Below are 18,252 nucleotides of genomic sequence, written 5' to 3'. Positions count from 1 at the left end.
CGGCAAGAAGCTTAAATTGACATCATTTGAAGATTTTTGTCATGATGTTGATCCTTTGTGTTTGGAGAGTTTGAAGGATGGTTGGGATGATGAAGTGATTGTGAAGCAAGAAGTATCTGTTACTGTCCCTGAAATAGTTAGGGTTGATACATCTGTCATTCCTGATCAGTGTGAAGACTTGGTATCAGAATGTGTAAAAGGGTAAACATTTAATTTATTGTGTTTGAGTATAAAAGACATTGTTGTGTGACAGATGTTTTACAGAAATGGTATTTTAATATTGTTAGTTTTGTATTTTGGGATGTTTTTCTGATATATATATTGTTCTTGTGTTTGCAGTTGTTCAAAGTCTTTAGTTGGGGAGTCAAGTATTGCTGGTGTCGGGGTAGATGGTATTGATGGAACTGCAAACAAATTGGAAAATGCGTAAGTATGATTTTTAAGTTCATGTAGTAATATGTTTTCTAAACACAGTATGTAATGTTGAATAGTACTTTGCAGTGATTATAGCTCAGATGAGTCTTATGATGGGCTGTTTGAAAGGCTGACTCAGGTTCAGATGAGTCTTTAGTTTACTGAATTAGTTTTAGAGTCGATTGTGTGTGTTATAGTTTTTGCATGTTATTTTTTATAGTTTGTAATATTTTGATCAAATCATGTATTGGTGATTAAAATTGGTTTATGTTATCATCAACTTATCGAAGATGGAGGTTGCACCAACATGTTATATGTTTGTGATTTGTTTTTTTTTTAAAAAGTTTTTGTTTTATGTTCATTGAATCATTATTTGAGGCGAATGTGTGTGTAGTTTGTTTTTGTATGTTGCTTTTATAGTTTGTAGAATTTTGATAAAATGTGGTATTTTCCAGTAAAAGGGTTTTCTTTTGGCAGGAACACTTCTAAGATGGAGGTTGAATCAACATGGGATAGGTTGAATAGGGAGATGTTGGTCAACAGCTTGTCAGAAAACCGGAAGGTTAAGGATCTATGGCAGAAAAGTCGTGCAGGGAAGAATGCTGTGCGGGAGGTCGTTGTCACCGGGGAAAGTAGTGGATGTCGGTCTGAAATGATGATCGGTGATGAAACTAAGAGTGATCGGAAAGGTAAAGCAGTGTTGAAGGAAGGTTATGTGAAGGGTGTGGTTCAAGTAGGGCGTAGAAGAAGTGATCGAATATATAGTAAAACGAAGGGCAAAGGTGCAGCGGGAGAAACAACGATTGATGGGGGAGTTGGTGTCAGTTTGGGTGCAAGAGCTGGATTTGAAATGAGGTCGTCAGAACGCGTGAATAAAAAGAGAAAGAGTTGCGGGATTGTAGAACCCGTTCAAACGAAGGATGTTGATGGACACAGGTACTTTTCGTGGTGTAAGGTTATAGAATGTGCTAAGGTAGCTGGGAGAAATGTTCTTGTAAGTATATTAAGTTATTTAGCTTAATTATAAAAATATACGCATTGAATGTTGGATATTTTTGTTGTTTTTATTTTGACAGTTGTAATTATAGTTTGTGGTGTTTTATGTTTATGTGCAGCAATTCCCGCAAAAAGTTATCCGCGGTTGCTTGGACAAGCATTATACGCGTGTTTTGTTCAGGGATTCAGATTTGAAAAAGGTCTTCAAATGTGAACTCCATTATGCTAAGAGAAAGAATTTTGTTGAGAGGTTCATTTACGATGGGTGGTCTGATTTTGTGAAGGAATGCCGCATTCAGGATGGTGATCGTCTTAGATTTGTAATGTGTGACAAACCAAGCCCGGCTATTACATCTGGAACACAATTGGTTGCTGTGTCAGTCGTCAACAGATCAAGAGCTTGATGATTGTGTTTTTATTTAAGTCAAAGACATGAATGTATATCAAAATATCAGTTGTATTTGTGTGTGTGAACATGTTGAAAACAGTTTCTCTTGACAATGAGTGTTTTTGTTTTTATGTTATTTTGTGTAATATAAATGTTTTTATGTTATATGATGCTTTTGTTTTAAATTATGGTATTAAGTATGTCAGTGTTGTTATTTTGAGGTTTGATTCACAATAGTCATTGTAGTTGGGTGTTATGTTTTGAATGGTCAGTTATAAGTAAACATTTAAGGATTGGTTTAAAAGTATAAAAGAAATCAACATAATATTTTTCAAATAAAGTGTTTGTGGCTGAAATTATTTTCATTAATATCAGACTACATTTATATTGGTGAAGATTTCCTTGTCAACTACATTTGTAGTTATTGATTTGAACTTTGCATGTTCATCATGAACTTTTTTTTTATTGTAAAGGCTAAAGAAATATATTAATAATAACACAGCATAAGACATGCCATGATCCTGTTACAAGTTTACATACTGGTACATATAAAAGGCAACAAAGGCTCAACACTCAACTTCTATCTCCACCCAACCAAGAGTAATTTTACCACCAGAATAAAAATCACATAGTTTAAATCACACCACCCAACTTTGTTATTATCAACCTTGTTCCATTACATAAGCCTTCATACTGGTTGATGTTTCTCATGACCATAATTGGTGTCCCAACCTTTAGTTTTATATGATGGTTAGGTAATCCTGATGTTTGCAGTGAACTGAGAAATTCTGGGGTGAGGATGTCAACCAATGTTACATCGTGGAATTCCGACTTATCAATAGAATTTGCACTGAAATAATCACGCACGTCTCCTGTATTGGGAATTTAAATAGTTAGTTCAAATGAATATAAAAATTGAATCATGTATACCTGCCATTAAATCAAGAATATGATTTAGATATTTTGTCAACAACCTCCAATGTAGAAGCAAGAATTGCTCGTAAATTCCGGATATGTAGAATTAACTATTGCTACGATTGGGTCCTCAAATTCTGTAATCAACAGGTCTGGTGGAATATCAATAACTGTATCACCATTGTTTGATTCGGATACTTTGCCTTCTCCAATGTTTTTTATCATTTTCTGTTTTATCATTTTCTAATGTCATGGCATACAGAGGATTTCAATTAGATGATTAGGATTATGAAAATAAATGTATTACTGAAACTTTAATTAAATGAGCTTACCACAGAAGGTTTCCTATTTAAGAGTCTTAGCATTGTAGGAGCAGGAGTACTTTTAGGGTCAGCCACTGTTATGTCATAAATGGCAGGAACGAATGAGCGCATATGTCTTACAGTCGAAACAAACCCCTGAAAGCAAGAAAAGAGTTAATATTTCAGAGCAAGTTTTAGGCAATTATATTTTTGGTTATCAATATATGTTTTGAATGGTTAACTCATGCTGTAATAATGTTTTATATTATGGATAATTTATTCTTCTTTACATTCAGATTGACAAATATGTCTTGTACGATTCCATTACAGGAAGTTGAAAATTACTTTGCCGCCTAATTAAAGCCATAAGGCAATAATTCGAGGCTTAACTATTTAACAGAAGCAAAGATCAATAAAGCCAACAAAGGGCATAATGCTTAACCACCATAGGTCAGAATCCACGTAATTCTTAACCATCTATGACAGAAGCAGCATGCTTAACCATCCAAGACACACACAACATGCTTAACCATCATAGACAGAAGCTCACCACAAAACCAATAAGGCTAATAAAACCTGCATCAAACAGGGTAACAAATAACAAAAAAATCAACAGCCCAATGGAGGAGCATATCCATTTAAATGTGTCCTCAAACCATAAGATAAACATATGTATCAGATATGTGAAATCTTATTTAACTACCTCAAAATTCAATTCAAATGCAAATTCAGAATTCATGCATATGATAAAATACAATCCCTAATCCACAACTACACAATTTCTGGATAATTCAATTCCATTTCAGAATTCATTAATTACATAAATACAAATCTAATCCACAATCACATAGAATTGGAAAATATACATATTGGATCGATATGAACCTGTCAAAGGAGGCTACAACATGGAATCATTGTGCTTTGTACCATAGATGATCTGCTGAAAAAAGAACCAGATCTGAATTACACGCAAATTTACTCTGAAAGCTCAACATCAAACATGAACACGGTTAAAAAATGGGTGGGAGTGTCCCATCCTTCACCTTGAGCAGCTTCATCTTTCGTCCATATTTATCGATCTCATTGTCTTCACCAACCTTGAGAATATGATTTCGTTGGCGCCGAAGAGGTCGAAGTCATGTTCATCTGTTCGCAGGTTCGCAGAGAGAGTAAACAAAAATCGAAAGTGGAAGAAGATAGAAGAACATATGATTTGAAGAATTACGGAGTATGTCCAATTTGGGAGAAGGTTGCAGAAGAAGAACATATGGATGGAATTTAGGGATTTAGGGTTTTGAAGGAAAGTTGGGAGAAGGGTGAAGGATGAAGAAGAAGAACGATAATATGAGTTTAAAAAAAATTGTAATCTAATAAAAGTTAATTTTAATTTGTAAGATATTATTAAATGAATGGGGACTTATATGCAATAATCAAAAGTTTTTTTTAAAAATGGGTCCCACAGTAAAGTTATTTTTACCATAGAGCTGATGTGGCTTAAATTAACTTAGAATTAATTAGGGTTGATTAGAGCTTTAATTCTATTGGTCAATTGCAGTGACTTCACCACTGAAGTCAAACGGGCGAATGCACCGTAGAATCTCCCATTAGACATTACCTAAGCAGAAGATGAAAAATCGTGAATCAATATCTCTTGAAAAACTGCAATGGAAACTAGAAAAGTGGATACCAACGGAATTTGTTGATTTGAGTTGCAGAAGCTGCACGATGAATTTGGAATGCTGAACTCAAACCAGAAAATAAGCTCTCTAGGGTTTATAAACCTTTTTGATGGGTTAGTTATTATATTTCAATAATTGTTAATTATGCATGCACAGATATTTATATTAATTATATTAGTTATTTATAAAATTAAGAATTTTAATTATTAAGTGATTAAATAAAATTAAAAAAGTTTATTATAATATATTATACCATTTTTCACTTAATTTATTGGCACGTTATACCCCCACTGAATTTATAATATCCACAGTTTTCTCTTATTCATTTCAAAATTAAATGAGACAACTAATTTCAAAATATTTATCTTAAAATAAAATATGACAATTAATATTATAATATTCATCTCAAAATTAAACAAGACACTTAACTCTGAAGAAACTTTATTTTAATTAAGTGATTTGAAAACGTAGTATTATGGTAGGAACATTACCATTTCCTATCTTATAAAAAAAATACAATTTTCCTATAAAGTCTTCAAGGAAATTTAATAGAGAACATCAGATGAAATTTTAAAAGGAGGAATGCACTCTTTAATCTCAAATATATAAACAATAATTAAATAACATTTGAATGAGATGATTAGGAATTTCTTTCGGTTTAACTATAAATTTTAAGTTTAAATTCATTTGGCACATAATAATATTAATTTTTTAAGAGAGAGCTTTATTATTTATTATATTTTCTTCTGTTCGAAAAATTAGTCTTTGCAATTAAGTACAAAGAATACACCTTTGTTAAAAAAATATTTATAATGAAAGAGATAAAGTATTTTTACTAGGTTTTTTCTTTATCCATCTCCCCATGGGGGTCACCCCCAGCGAAAACCCCAGTTTACTCCTGCTTCGGAAATGAACTTTCAAAGTTTTTTTTTTTAATTTTCTCAGACTTCGAAAGTTCATCTCCGAAAACACCAAATGGGGGGTGTTTTCGGAGATGCACTTCCGAAAACACCTTTTTTCAGATTTTGGGGGGTTTCGGAAACAGCCTCGTATTTTTAATTAAAGGAGGACGACAAATAAAATAAGCGATATATAAACAGAAAATACTAATATACTAATATGATAAGAATAGTAATATATACAAACCGATCCGATCCAAATAATAATAGTGTACGAAAGATACAATCCGAAAACAAAAAAAAAAAAACCCAACCACTACTGGGTATGCCTAACCCTCTACCCCTGGGCCCTCCTCTGCCGCCTGTATGCCGCCGCACGGCCCACATCAGTGACGATCATCTCCATCACAGCGACTGCCTCTGGACCGCCCTGATGAACGACACCTCGATCCAACGCGTCCCGCCCAAGCATCTCTATCCGCTGGCAGATCGGCAGGAGATCAATGGCGTGGTCATCCTTGCCCTGCTGGTTCTCTAGGATCTCCTCGTGTGCTGGCCTAGGAGCGCCGGGAGCGTCGGGTGTCAGCAGAGGATGTGACACCGATAGAACCATGTGACGTACCCCTCCACATTGTGCCAGTCCTGGGTGACCCGCATGCAAAGCCCACTGAGCCCTGAACCTCTCACAGCGTCGTTAAACCACTCGGTAGTCGGTTTAAACAGACTGAAAATCTTTCGGGCATGGTTCACCATTTTCAACGTCTCTCTCTCCTGTTACAAAAAAACAAATAAAAAGTATGTTAAATAGACAGTTAATAAAATATTGAATAAACGTCTAAATTATAAACGGTTAAATAATGTAGTCGGGTAAATTATAAAAAATACCTCTCCCTCCCAGATACGCCGAGCGACGTGATCGCGGTAGGATATCAGCACTGAAGTGTCACTAGGCCCTCCCGAGAAGCCCTCCTCCTGCTCATCCTCCTCCCCGAGTGGAGGGTCAACATCTGGTACATCCTCCGCCTCGTGGTATGATACTGCCACCTCCGGTACCTCCTTCTCCTCCTCCTCTTACTGGCGGGAGGAAGATACCCGAGCCAGACGACTCCTCGATCCAGATGTAGAGGTACCCTCGTCCATCTCCATGGGAACTCGCATACGTCGTCCCCGACCCTGTCCCCGTCACCGTGTCGACGCCAGCTGCGCCGCCCGCTCGCGTCTAGCCGACGCAGTCTGAGTCTCTCTACCCTGTCTGATGCGTGCTAGGTTGTCTGACATGTTCCTGAAAACAATTGAAATCGATTAATATGCGAGACAACATAAAGAACTAAAAAAAATTGCACTTCTGATACAATTCGCAAGTTCATTTCCGAAACTGGGAATGGAGGTGTTTTCGGAAATGAACTTCCGAAACACCCCTACGCAGAAGTTTTCTGCAACTTCCATGGCAAACCCTAAAATCAAACTTCAAACCTATGTTTACACATTCTAAACATCCTAAATATCACTACAAACCTAACCTAATACATTTTTTGCTATTTGTAAACACCCTAATATAAATTTTAATCATAGATCTTAAAATCAAAATGCTTACCGATTGAATAGATTGGAGGACTTTTGAATGTAGTAGAGCAACTAGATGTGGAATATAATGTAGCCTTGGAAGTGGTTTGCAGAAAAAACTCTTTGGGGTTGAGTTTGAAGTTTATTTAGGGTAAATGAATTGGGGGAGGAGGCTGTTTTGCTTAATCTGCAAAACGTGCAGTATTTCGGAAATGAACTTCCGAAATGCTGTTTTCGGAAATGAACTTTCGAAATAAGACAATGTTTTTTTAAAAAAAAAAGATGCTTTCGGAGATGCATCTCCGAAAACACCTTTTTCTTACATTTCGAAGATGCATTTCCAAAGTCAGAGGTAGTTTGAGTTTTTCACCAGAGGTGAGCTAGAAGGTTGGGAGGTCTATAAAAAAAATTTCTTTTACTAAAACATGCAGGTCATGCATACTACTTTATAAAAATATATTGTATGAGAAATGATGTAGGTAATATTTTAGAACGATTAATTGATTGTACTAATGAAAGATAAATTTTTTTCCTAAAACATGCCGGTCATACAAACTTTATATTATATAAAAAATTGTAATGTGTTTGTCATTGCAAATTTTATGTTTATACAATATTTATGAATTAGATAGGACTTAAATAGATTAAAAGAGCCTTAAATCCATCTTCACTCAAAACAATTCAAACACAGGAACAATACATTTGGGATATGATATTTTTATTGATTACAAATTAGAGGGAAAATTTGCAACATATAAGCTCTATCACGAGTCCAATCCAGACACTACCAAATATCCTGTGAGAATGTTCTATCAACAACAATAATCAACACATTGGACAAGTTCTAGTGTGACGGGGTGGTTTGACAGATTGTATTTTACTCACAATAACAATAACCTTTAATCTTATAAATTTCTCTCTTTATCAACTAGTTAACACTATCTCCTTGGTTATAACTAGTAACTATCTCCTTGGTTATAACTAGTAACTAGTTGATAAATTGTAGTTACTGGTTATAACCAAGGAGATAGTGTTAAATAAAACCTTAGAACGAAAGAAAAAATAAAACAAACCAATTATAAATGTCTCTTTCCAAGAGGTCTTTTTTTTTTTCTGCAATCAACTAAGTCAACTTCAGCCAATGGTGAATTTTGAAGCAAGAAATCCACAATTCCATTAGGTACAAGCGGAGACGGCTCCAATCCTAAATCAAAAGCTTTTTGAATCCTGACAGCTTCTTTCTTTGACTTGACGTTCCGTAACTTGTATTTGCACAATATTAGTGTTCTAGACCGACCCAATCATTCTAATTGGGCCAATCCAAACCTTCGGCCCAAGGCGCCTTATACCACGTGTGTGCATATGATGACTGAGTTGCAGCAACATGTGCTTGTTGTGGTATTGCTCCCAATATACTAGACTGACGAGTTGGAGCTAATGGTCTTTGCCAATTGCCGGTTGTAGGATAAGGGCAAGGGGGAATAGCCCACGACTGCCACTGTGCATTCCAAGGAGTGGCCCATTGATGCTGTGATATCTGTGTTTGCTGCCATGATCCTTGTTGATAGTTATGAAATCGTCCACCTCGACCTCCTCCTCGTCCGCGACCTCGACTACCACGATTATGTCTAGAACCTCCACGACCACCGCGACCTCCATTGTTGTTGCTGTAGTTGCGGTTGGGACGATGAGAAGATGAATAATCTGAGTTGTTCTCTTCCTGAGCGACTAAAAAAGTGGAATTGACAGCGGTAATTTTCGTTCGTTTTGCACATTCCATTTCTTCCAAAACAACCATAGAACGAGATTTGTAAAAGGGAGGAAGAATATTAGAATGGCGGATTTGAGACCCGACAATAGCATAATCATCAGAGAGACCGGAGACAAGTTGAAGCACCATACGTTCGTTAGAAACAGGTGCATCGACATTGGAGAGTTGGTCGGAAAGAGACTTGATGTGTTGGTAGTATGATGCGGCATCAAAAAATTGTTCCATGCTAACTCTGGAAAATTCTTGCTCTAGATAGAGAGCTCTTGAATTTTTGTTATCAAAAACTATATCAAACAGGCGATCCCAAGCAAGTTAAGCGGTGGAGTCGCGTTCGATAATTGTATGAAGAAGATCAATGGATATAGTTCCATAAATCCATTGCAAAAAAATGGCATCGAGACGTTTCCATAGAGATGGATCAGTTTCTTTGAGAGAGGGTGAAGAAGTGGAATTGATTGGTGATGGAGGGATGATGTGGTCGAGAACTTCGTATGCTTGGGCATGTATTTTAAATAGTTCAGACCATGTGTTGTATTGGATTTTCTCAATGTCAAGGGTGACTTTGATAAAGTTTGTGATATTAGAAACAGTGAGTGCAGGATGAATGAGAGAGATGGTGGTTGGGGTAGCAGCTTTTGTGGATTTTGGGAGAAGGAGGTGGAGAAATATCAGCCATGGTAATTTGAGGGATTAGGGTCGGCTGGAAAAAATGCATGTTTAGGATTCTAAACATGCTCTTAATTCCATAATAGAATAATAGACTATTGGAATGATTGAATCCCTGTCATGTATCATTGTGTTAAATAATATTGATTCTATAGTAATAAAACCTATTCAATTTACATTAGGATATTACTTAAGATAGAAATTGGCTAATAATATATCATATTCTATTTTTGCTAATAATATATTCTAATAAGAACAAAAAGGATTAGGAACACAAACCTTGAAATCAATATAGTGAAGGAAAAGAGAAATACTCGTGTTGGATCTAAAAGTGGTGGTTGCCGTTTGGTCCCCGTGGCGGAGTGACAGGTGCTTCGCGTTTTCATTGGCTGCCAAAAAGAGTGACATCGGCGGCGGATGTGTGGTGGCCGTAGATATGGTTTGAAAGAGAGAATAAGAAGAGATTGGAAAAAGTGAGGGAGAGGAGAAGAGGGACGATAAGAGAGAAAATAGAGAGAGGGAGAAACGTGAAAGATTGTGAAGGATTCTTTTGTCTAATGAACATTACAGGTGGCGAAATGAGATATGATGAAAAGGTTGGAATATTGTGTTGTTTATGAATAGACAAATTTAATCTTTTTGCTTTGTAATTTTTAACTCTTTGTTTGGATGGGAGAAGAAAGTTGAAGGAAAGAAAGTAATAAGAAAGAAAGTATAAGGAATGAAAGTGAAAGGAAAGTAAGATGATTGTTTAGTTGTTTGGTAGAAGTGAAAATGAGTAGAAAGAAAAAGGAAAGAAAGATATATAAATAATAAATGACAAAAATACTCTAATATAAAATAATAATATATATTAATCATCTTTATTAAAATGTTTAAAATAAAATAAAAATTAGAGGATTAAAAACGAAATTAGCAATATTTAGATGGAGCAATGATATATTTAACCCTTATTTTAAACCTAATAATAATAAAAGAAACAACAAATTTATTATAAAAATTCAAATCAACACAAAGGGCCATCCACTTACAATTGAGATAGAATCCTCTCTCCATTTTTCCTCTCCATTACTATAGTTTTGGAGAAACTAGTATATAACCCGCGCGATGCGCGGTTGACTTATAATATATTATTGTCATAGTTTATGAAATTTAAAATTTCATTAAAATTTTAGATAATTATTTTATTTGTGGGGTGTTTTTCAACTAAATTTATTTGAGTAATTATTATATGTAGTTTTATAAACTTTAAGAATAACATAGAGGATCAATTGATTTGGTTTATGGGATTTTTTTTTTCTAATGAATTTATTTAAATAATTATTATATGAGTTTATTATAGTATTTGAAAATATATTGAATTTTGAGAAGAAATAAAAAAGATTGTAAATAGGAATTACATTAAATTTTATCCATTAGCCTGTACCTTAAAAATTTAATAATTTTAATGAATAAATGTTTATTTACAAATTAAATTAAATAAAAAAATGTTAACTTGAAGAGAAGAAAATGGAAAATTCCTTATGTGTCATCCTAACGATGCTTATTATTTTTAAATTATTTTTTAATATTTTTAATATTGCAAAAATAATAATATACAAAAGAATAACAACAAAATTTATAACTCTATTTTTTCATAATTAATAATCTTTATAATAATATTCCTCACTCATTCAATCAAAAGTTATTATTTTCCAATTAAAAGTTCTATTTTATAATTAATGGTGGCTCAACCTCTACTCAACCTGAAAAAAATTAAATTTCTAATTGATCAAATCTCCTATATGATATATCATTCAAAAAGATAAATAAATAATAAAGACAAAAAAGAAATATACTTATATTTCATATATTTTTTATTCTTTCAATTAATTATAGCAAGGAAAAAGAGAACTCAAATAATATATTAGTCTAATTTTGTATTACACTTTGTAAATTCAAAGTTCAATCTTATAAGTGATTTAACAACTCATTTTTTTCTTCATATATATTTACTTCAGATGTCCGATATTTAATCATTGATAATGAGTTGACTCACACACCGATAGATCGTAAGTTCAACTCCCACGGATGATGTGAGGATCCCCTTGATGGATGATTTGTAAGTACCTCTATAAGCGCGTTATTTGATCCTTGATGTCTGTCTTACCATGGTGAGCCCCCAAAGCCAAACTCACATAAACTTTTTCACAATAAAGAAATTATTATCTATTAAAAAAAGTTTATCGATATGAATTTTTATGCAAATAAATATCTATGCAATTTGTGTAAATATTAATTTAATGGATCTAAATATTAGAGTTAAAAACATCTAAATACTTACATGGGTTGCCATTAGCAAATGAATAATCTTTTACTCTGCCACGAAAAAAATTAATATTCAATACAGGTATATAAAATAAGAAAAAGAAGATAAAAATTATCATACAAATTTGAAGAGTAGCACAAAAGTGAAGATATGAAACTAAAGTGCGATATTTATACTCACCTAGAGCAAGAGCGAGTAAATGAATAAAAATTAATAAAATTATAACAGAAAAATTTATTGTTAAATGATATTAATAGAGTTATTAGGGGAGTAGTTTAAAGGTTGATAAATTTTTTTTTTATAAATATAAATGACAATAATAATTTTTTAAATTGTAACGGTTCAATTTATTAATTATTTGGTTATATAATTTTTAATATACCATTCAATTAAAATAAATGTCTCGTTTTATATTACTTAAATCCATTATAATAAAAAAATTTCATTAATTTGTTCTTTTGTTATAAAATGTATAATAGACCTATAAGTTATGAGAATGAGATGATAATGAAATTGTTACATAAATTATTTATTTAATGGTGATTTTGTTGTATAAAAAAAATTCATAAATTTAATATTTATTTTATTCATAATTTAAGGAACTATTAAATATTCTAATGATATAGGAGAATTCTTGTTTAGAATAAATTTAAGAAACTATTAAATATTCTAATGATATTAGGATAATTCTTGTACAAAATAATTTGTAGGAGTTGTATCCTTAGACATTAAATTAAGTTAATAAAAAATTTAGAAATTAAATTGAGAAACTTCATGTCGTTAAATGAGATTTTAATGGGATATAATTCACAAATTTAATAAATAAATTTAATGACAATTAAAATATTAAATGAATTAATTGGTTAGAAGTATAGATAGTGTAACAACAAAATTTTTGAAATTAACGTATATAATGATAATTTTCCATTTTAAAAAAAATTTTAATAATTATAAATTTTTTTAAATAATATTTTTATTTTATATTAATAAAGAATTAAAATAAAATGCCTATAAACTTTAAAATACCATATCACTTGATCTTTTGTTCCATTTTTAAGTTTTCAATTTATTGATATTCTATTTTTTTCAATTCTTTAAAAATTCAAAGTTAAGTTTTTTTTTTGTTTAAACAAAGTTGATATTGATATTGTTCCTTGCATCGAATTCCATTTGGTTAATGATATTAATGTTTAAGAAATAAAACAGAAAATTAGTGACAATAATTTTTTTATTAAACTGCATTGAAAATGGCAATTATATTACATGTCAATTCAATAACTAATAGTAAAGTTATTATATTTATATTATTATTATTAATGGTATTATTATTATATTTATTCTTAATGTAGGGTTAAATTAGTAAAGTTAAAATTAGGGTGTGAGGTCAAATTAGTAAAATTACAATTAGGGTTTAAGCTTAAAGTTGCTATCAGGTTGACATGTGGCTAGGGTTGCCATCATGACAACCTTGCATTTATATTTATATATATATATATATATATATATATATATATATATATATATATATATATATATATATATATATATATATATATATATATATATATATATATATTAAGATTAAGATATGTATTGCATAAAAATTAAATTAATCCATTAGGTGTCACATTATTACATTTATATTTCTAAAACTTTAGTAATGTACCAAATGGAGAATGGAGAAAATGAAGAAGATATTGACTCCTTACAATCATAGTTTTAAAAATCAGACTGGACCGGCCGGTCGGACCGGTCGAACCGGGAACCGGTCAGATAACTGGTCTGGTTCAATAGTTGGATCAGAAATGTCATTGAACCGGTGCGAATTGGTCAAACCGGTGTAAACCGGAAAAATCAGCGGTTTTTCTGAACCGACAGTTTAAATGTATTTTTTTAATTTTTCTATTTTTTTATTTTAAAAAATTAAACAACATCATTTTAATTATTTTAATGAAAAATTAAAGTAAAAAATAAAATAAATAAAATAAAATAAAAATAAAATAAAAAAATTACATATACTGTTGGTTTTGTTATCATATGATTTTGCCATTGAAGAAGAAGATCTCAACATTGAAACAATTTTTTTCTTTTTTTAAATTAAATTTAGACAATGAAATTATTTTGTTATAAATTATTCAATTATATTATATTGCGATTAAAATTTATTTGCAATTATACATTTTAATTTTGTACTATTTTATTATTGTGATACCTATATTTAAAATTTGAATTTAAATTATAAACTTGTGATATGATATTTTCAAAAAATTTAAGTGCTAGTTTTATTTTGTAGAGATTGAATCGTCCGGTTCGACAGGTTTTATACCTATATAATTTTGTTATAACGACCGGTCTATTCAACCGAGTTATCCAATTTAACCCAATTTAGTCATGCGGTTCGACCACTGACCCAGTGGTTCGACCAATAAACCAATGACCTAATACCTTAACCGATTTAATGTTCGATCCAGTTTTTAAAACACTGCATACAATTATGTTCATAAGACAAGGATTTATGTTACTTTTTATCCAAAAGTATGTCTGATTCAACTTTCTTTCCAATTAACGTTTCTAAGCGTGGGTCCCACTCAAATCAAGCTTTGGGGAGCATCCAAACGAAAGAAGACCCACATTCCAAGTAATTTTCCATTATATGAGCTTCCATCCCTCCACCTTCTCTTGAAACAAACAAAGTAAAAGTCCAGAACTCCCAAATCTATTAAAATAGTTTAGCATAAACCCTAAAAAGCGTAGATTTAAATCTGCTGTCTTTTCTGATTTGAGTTCCAGTTTCATTGCACAGCTTCTGCAACTCAAATCAACAATCTCGCTTGCAAGGTATTTCCTATTTCTCCATTCATTTTACCTTTCCAATTCAAATCCACAAATCCACTTTCTAGGGTTCCGATTGGTTTTTTCCTCTTCTGATTAGGTAATGTCTAATTCCGTGACGAAGAAAGTTAGTGATGATGTACACAGAGACATGCTCAGCGATTTACCCGATTCCGTTATCCTTCACATACTCTCTTTTTTGATGACCAAACACGCCATTAGAACATGCATTTTATCTTCAAGATGGAAGCATCTCTGGAAATGTCTTCCTTCTCTTATACTTCGTAGATCAGATTTTGCATGTAAAGAAATTTTCATGGAATTCATGTATAAGGTTTTATCTCTTCGCGATTCCTCTGTGTCTTTGCACACTCTCGACTTTGAGGGTATATCTCATCTCTTGGAGCCTCACATACTTGAATGGATTGTGAATTATGCTATTTCACACAATGTTCAACGCTTACAATTTAATGTAACTAGTATCGTTGAACAATTTCCTCTTACCTTATTATCATCGCAGACTTTAACACATCTTAACCTTACTTTAACACATCTTTACTATTCAGTTTGTTATGATTGTGGAAGCCTGTTTCCAAAATCTCTCAATTTGCCAGCATTATCTACCTTGGAACTAGGCAATTTTACATTTTCTAAAGGCTCTGAACCATTTTCAACCTTTAGTAAGTTGAAAAATTTGCTCATTTCTGATTGCCACGTGGAAGGTGCAGGAACCCTCTTCATATCAAGCGCAACCCTCGTCAATTTTACGATGCACGCTGAGTCAGACGAAGACAACCAATATAAAATTGATCTTTGCACTCCAAGTCTTTGTACATTTGCTTTTCGTGGTATTCCTTATCAGGAGATCTCTTGGAGCAATATTTCTTCACTTAAACATGTAGATATTGACGCACAACTATTTCCATATACTTGTTCTGGACCTCCTTTGTTTCTGTTCAATTGGCTCTCTGAGTTTGGTAATATAAAATCATTGACAGTCACCACAAATACTCTCCAGGTACATTTTAGCTTACATCTTTTAAGGCTGTGTTTTTAATTTCTTCTAAATTTCATAAAAAATTATTTGACTTGCATTAGACTAAATAATCTGCTTGCATCCCTCCTTGCGCAGTCTCTCACCTTAGTTCCTGATCTGTTGGAGTTTAAGATTCCTTTCATGGGTAAATTGAAGTTTTTGAAAGTGAAAATTGAGGAAATTGAATATGATCTTCACATGATGTTGTGCGATGACAAGTTACAGAACGTTAAGTCAGAGGAAGAAGCTGCCAGGATACAGAAAGCATTTGATTCAGGATTGGAACCGTCTCCGCTCGTACCTGATGGAATTGTGGACTTCTTGCTTCAAAATTCACCCTCAGCTGAAGTTGACTTGGTTGATTGCAGAGAAAACCCTTTTAGACAGAGATTATAATTGGTTTGTTTTAATTTTTCATTCCTTCTATGTATATGTTTATTAATATATCTTTGGTTATAACTAGTTACTATTAGTGGATAAGCATTAGCTCAGCTGATTTGTATGCATTTTAAGTCACATATATGACCATTTTGATTTATTATCTAGCAGTCAGCTTTATTGTCATGATCATACATGTATCCTGACTCTGGCATTCACAACTGGCTCCACTGTGTTTGGTTCTCACTCAGTGTTCATGTTGACTGTGCTCCCACTTGAACTTGTGAAACTTTATTGTTATATTTGGTAATGCAAATGCATGAGTCGTGGAGTTAACGCAAGTCTCTATGAGGCTCATTTGACATATTTTTGCTTCATACCTTATTTGACCTGCAGGTACCTGCCAGGTTGTTATAATCTTTCAGACAAAGTATGTCCTTATTGGAAAACTCCTTATAGAAGATATTAAGCGATCCATTATATCAAGGGCTATAGACATTGGTCCCTTTGTCGGAAATTACTCATGTCGCTCTAGAAGCAATGATACAAGATAATTAAGAAAGTTGGGTAATGAGTTGTGTTATTAACGATTGGAGAGTTCGAAGAAGCTCTGCAATATCCATACTAGTTTACTGCCAATTTTTTTTATGTATGTTTATGTTATATAACGATCTTTCCCGAGTTTGTTGGCTGTTCATTGAGATCAAAGCCTCGTTAATTTGATCATACAAAGGATTAACGCTAATTTGATCATTTGGTTTGCAGGCTATTTTGAATATATGTTTGGTGATGCGGTAGTTTCACATTTCCAAGGTTGTTTCAATTAGGATTTAAATCCGGGTACTCGTAATCAATTTGTAGGTTTAGCTATAGTGACCTAGAGATAAAAAGTAATTTTAAAAGGACATATGCAAGAAAAATGATGTCAATTTAAAAAAATTTGAATGATATGTTATAAGATTTAAATAAAAGGTTATTGTTATTGTGATCTTATTTTATGTTACACAATTAACAATGTATAAGATATATTGTAGATTTATTAGAACATAATCTAAGTATAACTTATATTAATACTTAGTTTATATTTCAAAGAAGTCTTAATAATTAAGAGCATGTTAGAAAATCAATAAAACGTTATTACGTATAAAACATTCTATATCAATCAAGTGTTGATGTTAATCATGTTGCATTAGTCCATTTTATGATATTACGCATAACTTATTGAATTAAGCAAATAGTTTGTTTATATCATAATGCTACTTATATATATCACACATATTTTAAAGACAACTAACATAATGAAATGGAAATCTTGCATTCATAATAATATGACCACATGAAATAGGATACTGAGCATTCAATTACAATGTGATTCAGCATATCAGAAAGGAAAATAGATCCATCTAACAACCTAAATTAAAACAAAAATTAACATAAGAAGATCATGCACCAGACAATGATAAGTAGTCGTTGCATGGGACTATCCTTGACTTGAGGTTAAACCGGACAAATATAGAGAGATAACCATTTTTGCTGCAGAAATTGGTGTGGGCTGCCCTCTCTTCTCAATAGCGCTTGCAGGGCTTCCATGAACTCGATGAAGTTCGTCCATAGTTGCTTCGAGTTTATTACGTGTGCTGGGAAATCAGCTAGCTGGTTATGGACAAAAGGCCAGATGGGTTTGTTTAGTGCGACGTAAGAGCCGAGATTGAATGTGTGAGATGTGTTTCCTGTTGGTTATGTCAGATGGATTTTTGAGGATTGACTGATGGAAATGTTACATGAGAACTGGGGAGTCAGATGAAGGACTCCTATCCGAGACTTTTCACTTGAAGTATGTTTTCGAGGACGAAAAATCTTTTAGTGGGGGAGAGTTGTAACACCCCATATTTTACATTTATTAATTTAATGGGAGTTTAAATTAATTTCTTGGATTATTGGCATTTTTAATTGGAATTAAGTTGGAAATTGTGTAAAATAAGCTATTGGGCCAAGTTGTGGTTAGTAATGGAGGGGGTGTAAGTGATAAGCCTTATTACTAAAGTTATTTTGCTTTATTTTTCATAAAATAAGAAAAAGAAGAAAATTGGAAAATAGAGGAAGAA

The 18,252-nt window shown here is 32.5% G+C and overlaps 3 protein-coding genes across 11 annotated transcripts; 1 reads left to right on the top strand and 2 right to left on the bottom strand.

Moving 5' to 3' along the window:
* Nucleotides 1-2,279: 2,279 nt before the first annotated feature.
* On the bottom strand, nucleotides 2,280-4,354 carry LOC131657409 (uncharacterized). Of its 2 annotated transcripts, XM_058926821.1 has the most exons (5): nucleotides 4,059-4,354; nucleotides 3,901-3,952; nucleotides 3,046-3,171; nucleotides 2,773-2,956; nucleotides 2,280-2,670 (listed from the first exon to the last, which is right to left on the bottom strand). In XM_058926821.1, exons 3-5 carry the CDS (start codon nucleotides 3,145-3,147, stop codon nucleotides 2,432-2,434), a joined length of 525 nt encoding a protein of 174 aa, XP_058782804.1. In that variant the 5' UTR covers nucleotides 3,148-3,171; nucleotides 3,901-3,952; nucleotides 4,059-4,354; the 3' UTR covers nucleotides 2,280-2,431. The 2 variants fall into 2 exon arrangements, with proteins under 2 accessions (XP_058782804.1, XP_058782806.1); XM_058926823.1 differs by having other exon boundaries at nucleotides 3,901-4,354.
* A 4,108-nt stretch (nucleotides 4,355-8,462) lies between these two features.
* Nucleotides 8,463-9,152, bottom strand: LOC131659958 (uncharacterized). The gene has a single exon (XM_058929067.1). It carries the CDS (start codon nucleotides 9,150-9,152, stop codon nucleotides 8,463-8,465), a length of 690 nt encoding a protein of 229 aa, XP_058785050.1.
* Nucleotides 9,153-14,555: 5,403 nt separating this feature from the next.
* Nucleotides 14,556-16,952, top strand: LOC131657407 (putative F-box/FBD/LRR-repeat protein At5g44950). Of its 8 annotated transcripts, none has more exons than XR_009300643.1 (4): nucleotides 14,556-14,739; nucleotides 14,834-15,751; nucleotides 15,866-16,453; nucleotides 16,544-16,952. XR_009300643.1 is itself a non-coding variant. In XM_058926817.1 (4 exons), the coding sequence occupies exons 2-3, from the start codon at nucleotides 14,837-14,839 to the stop codon at nucleotides 16,163-16,165; spliced, it is 1,215 nt and encodes a 404-aa protein (XP_058782800.1). In that variant the 5' UTR covers nucleotides 14,556-14,739; nucleotides 14,834-14,836; the 3' UTR covers nucleotides 16,166-16,168; nucleotides 16,319-16,952. The 8 variants fall into 8 exon arrangements, 6 of the variants coding, with proteins under 6 accessions (XP_058782800.1, XP_058782798.1, XP_058782802.1 ...); XR_009300644.1 differs by having other exon boundaries at nucleotides 15,866-16,796; nucleotides 16,913-16,952; XM_058926817.1 differs by having other exon boundaries at nucleotides 15,866-16,168; nucleotides 16,319-16,952.
* The last annotated feature ends 1,300 nt before the right edge of the window (nucleotides 16,953-18,252 follow it).

This window comes from Vicia villosa, linkage group LG3 (genome assembly GCF_029867415.1).
Source record: "Vicia villosa cultivar HV-30 ecotype Madison, WI linkage group LG3, Vvil1.0, whole genome shotgun sequence".
Lineage (NCBI taxonomy): Eukaryota > Viridiplantae > Streptophyta > Magnoliopsida > Fabales > Fabaceae > Vicia > Vicia villosa.
Note: the sequence above shows the minus strand (reverse complement) of the source record. Positions and strands in the feature narration are given on the sequence as shown.

Excerpts from the sequence above, each read along its gene's own strand:
- LOC131657407 (XM_058926817.1), top strand. The coding sequence starts at position 14,837 with ATGTCTAATTCCGTGACGAAGAAAGTTAGTGATGATGTACACAGAGAC. Across the intron at positions 15,752-15,865 it reads TCACCACAAATACTCTCCAG|TCTCTCACCTTAGTTCCTGA; the intron begins GTACATTTTAGC and ends CTCCTTGCGCAG.
- LOC131659958 (XM_058929067.1), bottom strand. The coding sequence starts at position 9,152 with ATGGAACAATTTTTTGATGCCGCATCATACTACCAACACATCAAGTCT.
- LOC131657409 (XM_058926823.1), bottom strand. The coding sequence starts at position 3,147 with ATGCGCTCATTCGTTCCTGCCATTTATGACATAACAGTGGCTGACCCT. Across the intron at positions 2,957-3,045 it reads TAAATAGGAAACCTTCTGTG|AAAATGATAAAACAGAAAAT; the intron begins GTAAGCTCATTT and ends CCATGACATTAG. Across the intron at positions 2,671-2,772 it reads TTCTTGCTTCTACATTGGAG|GAGACGTGCGTGATTATTTC; the intron begins GTTGTTGACAAA and ends TTCCCAATACAG.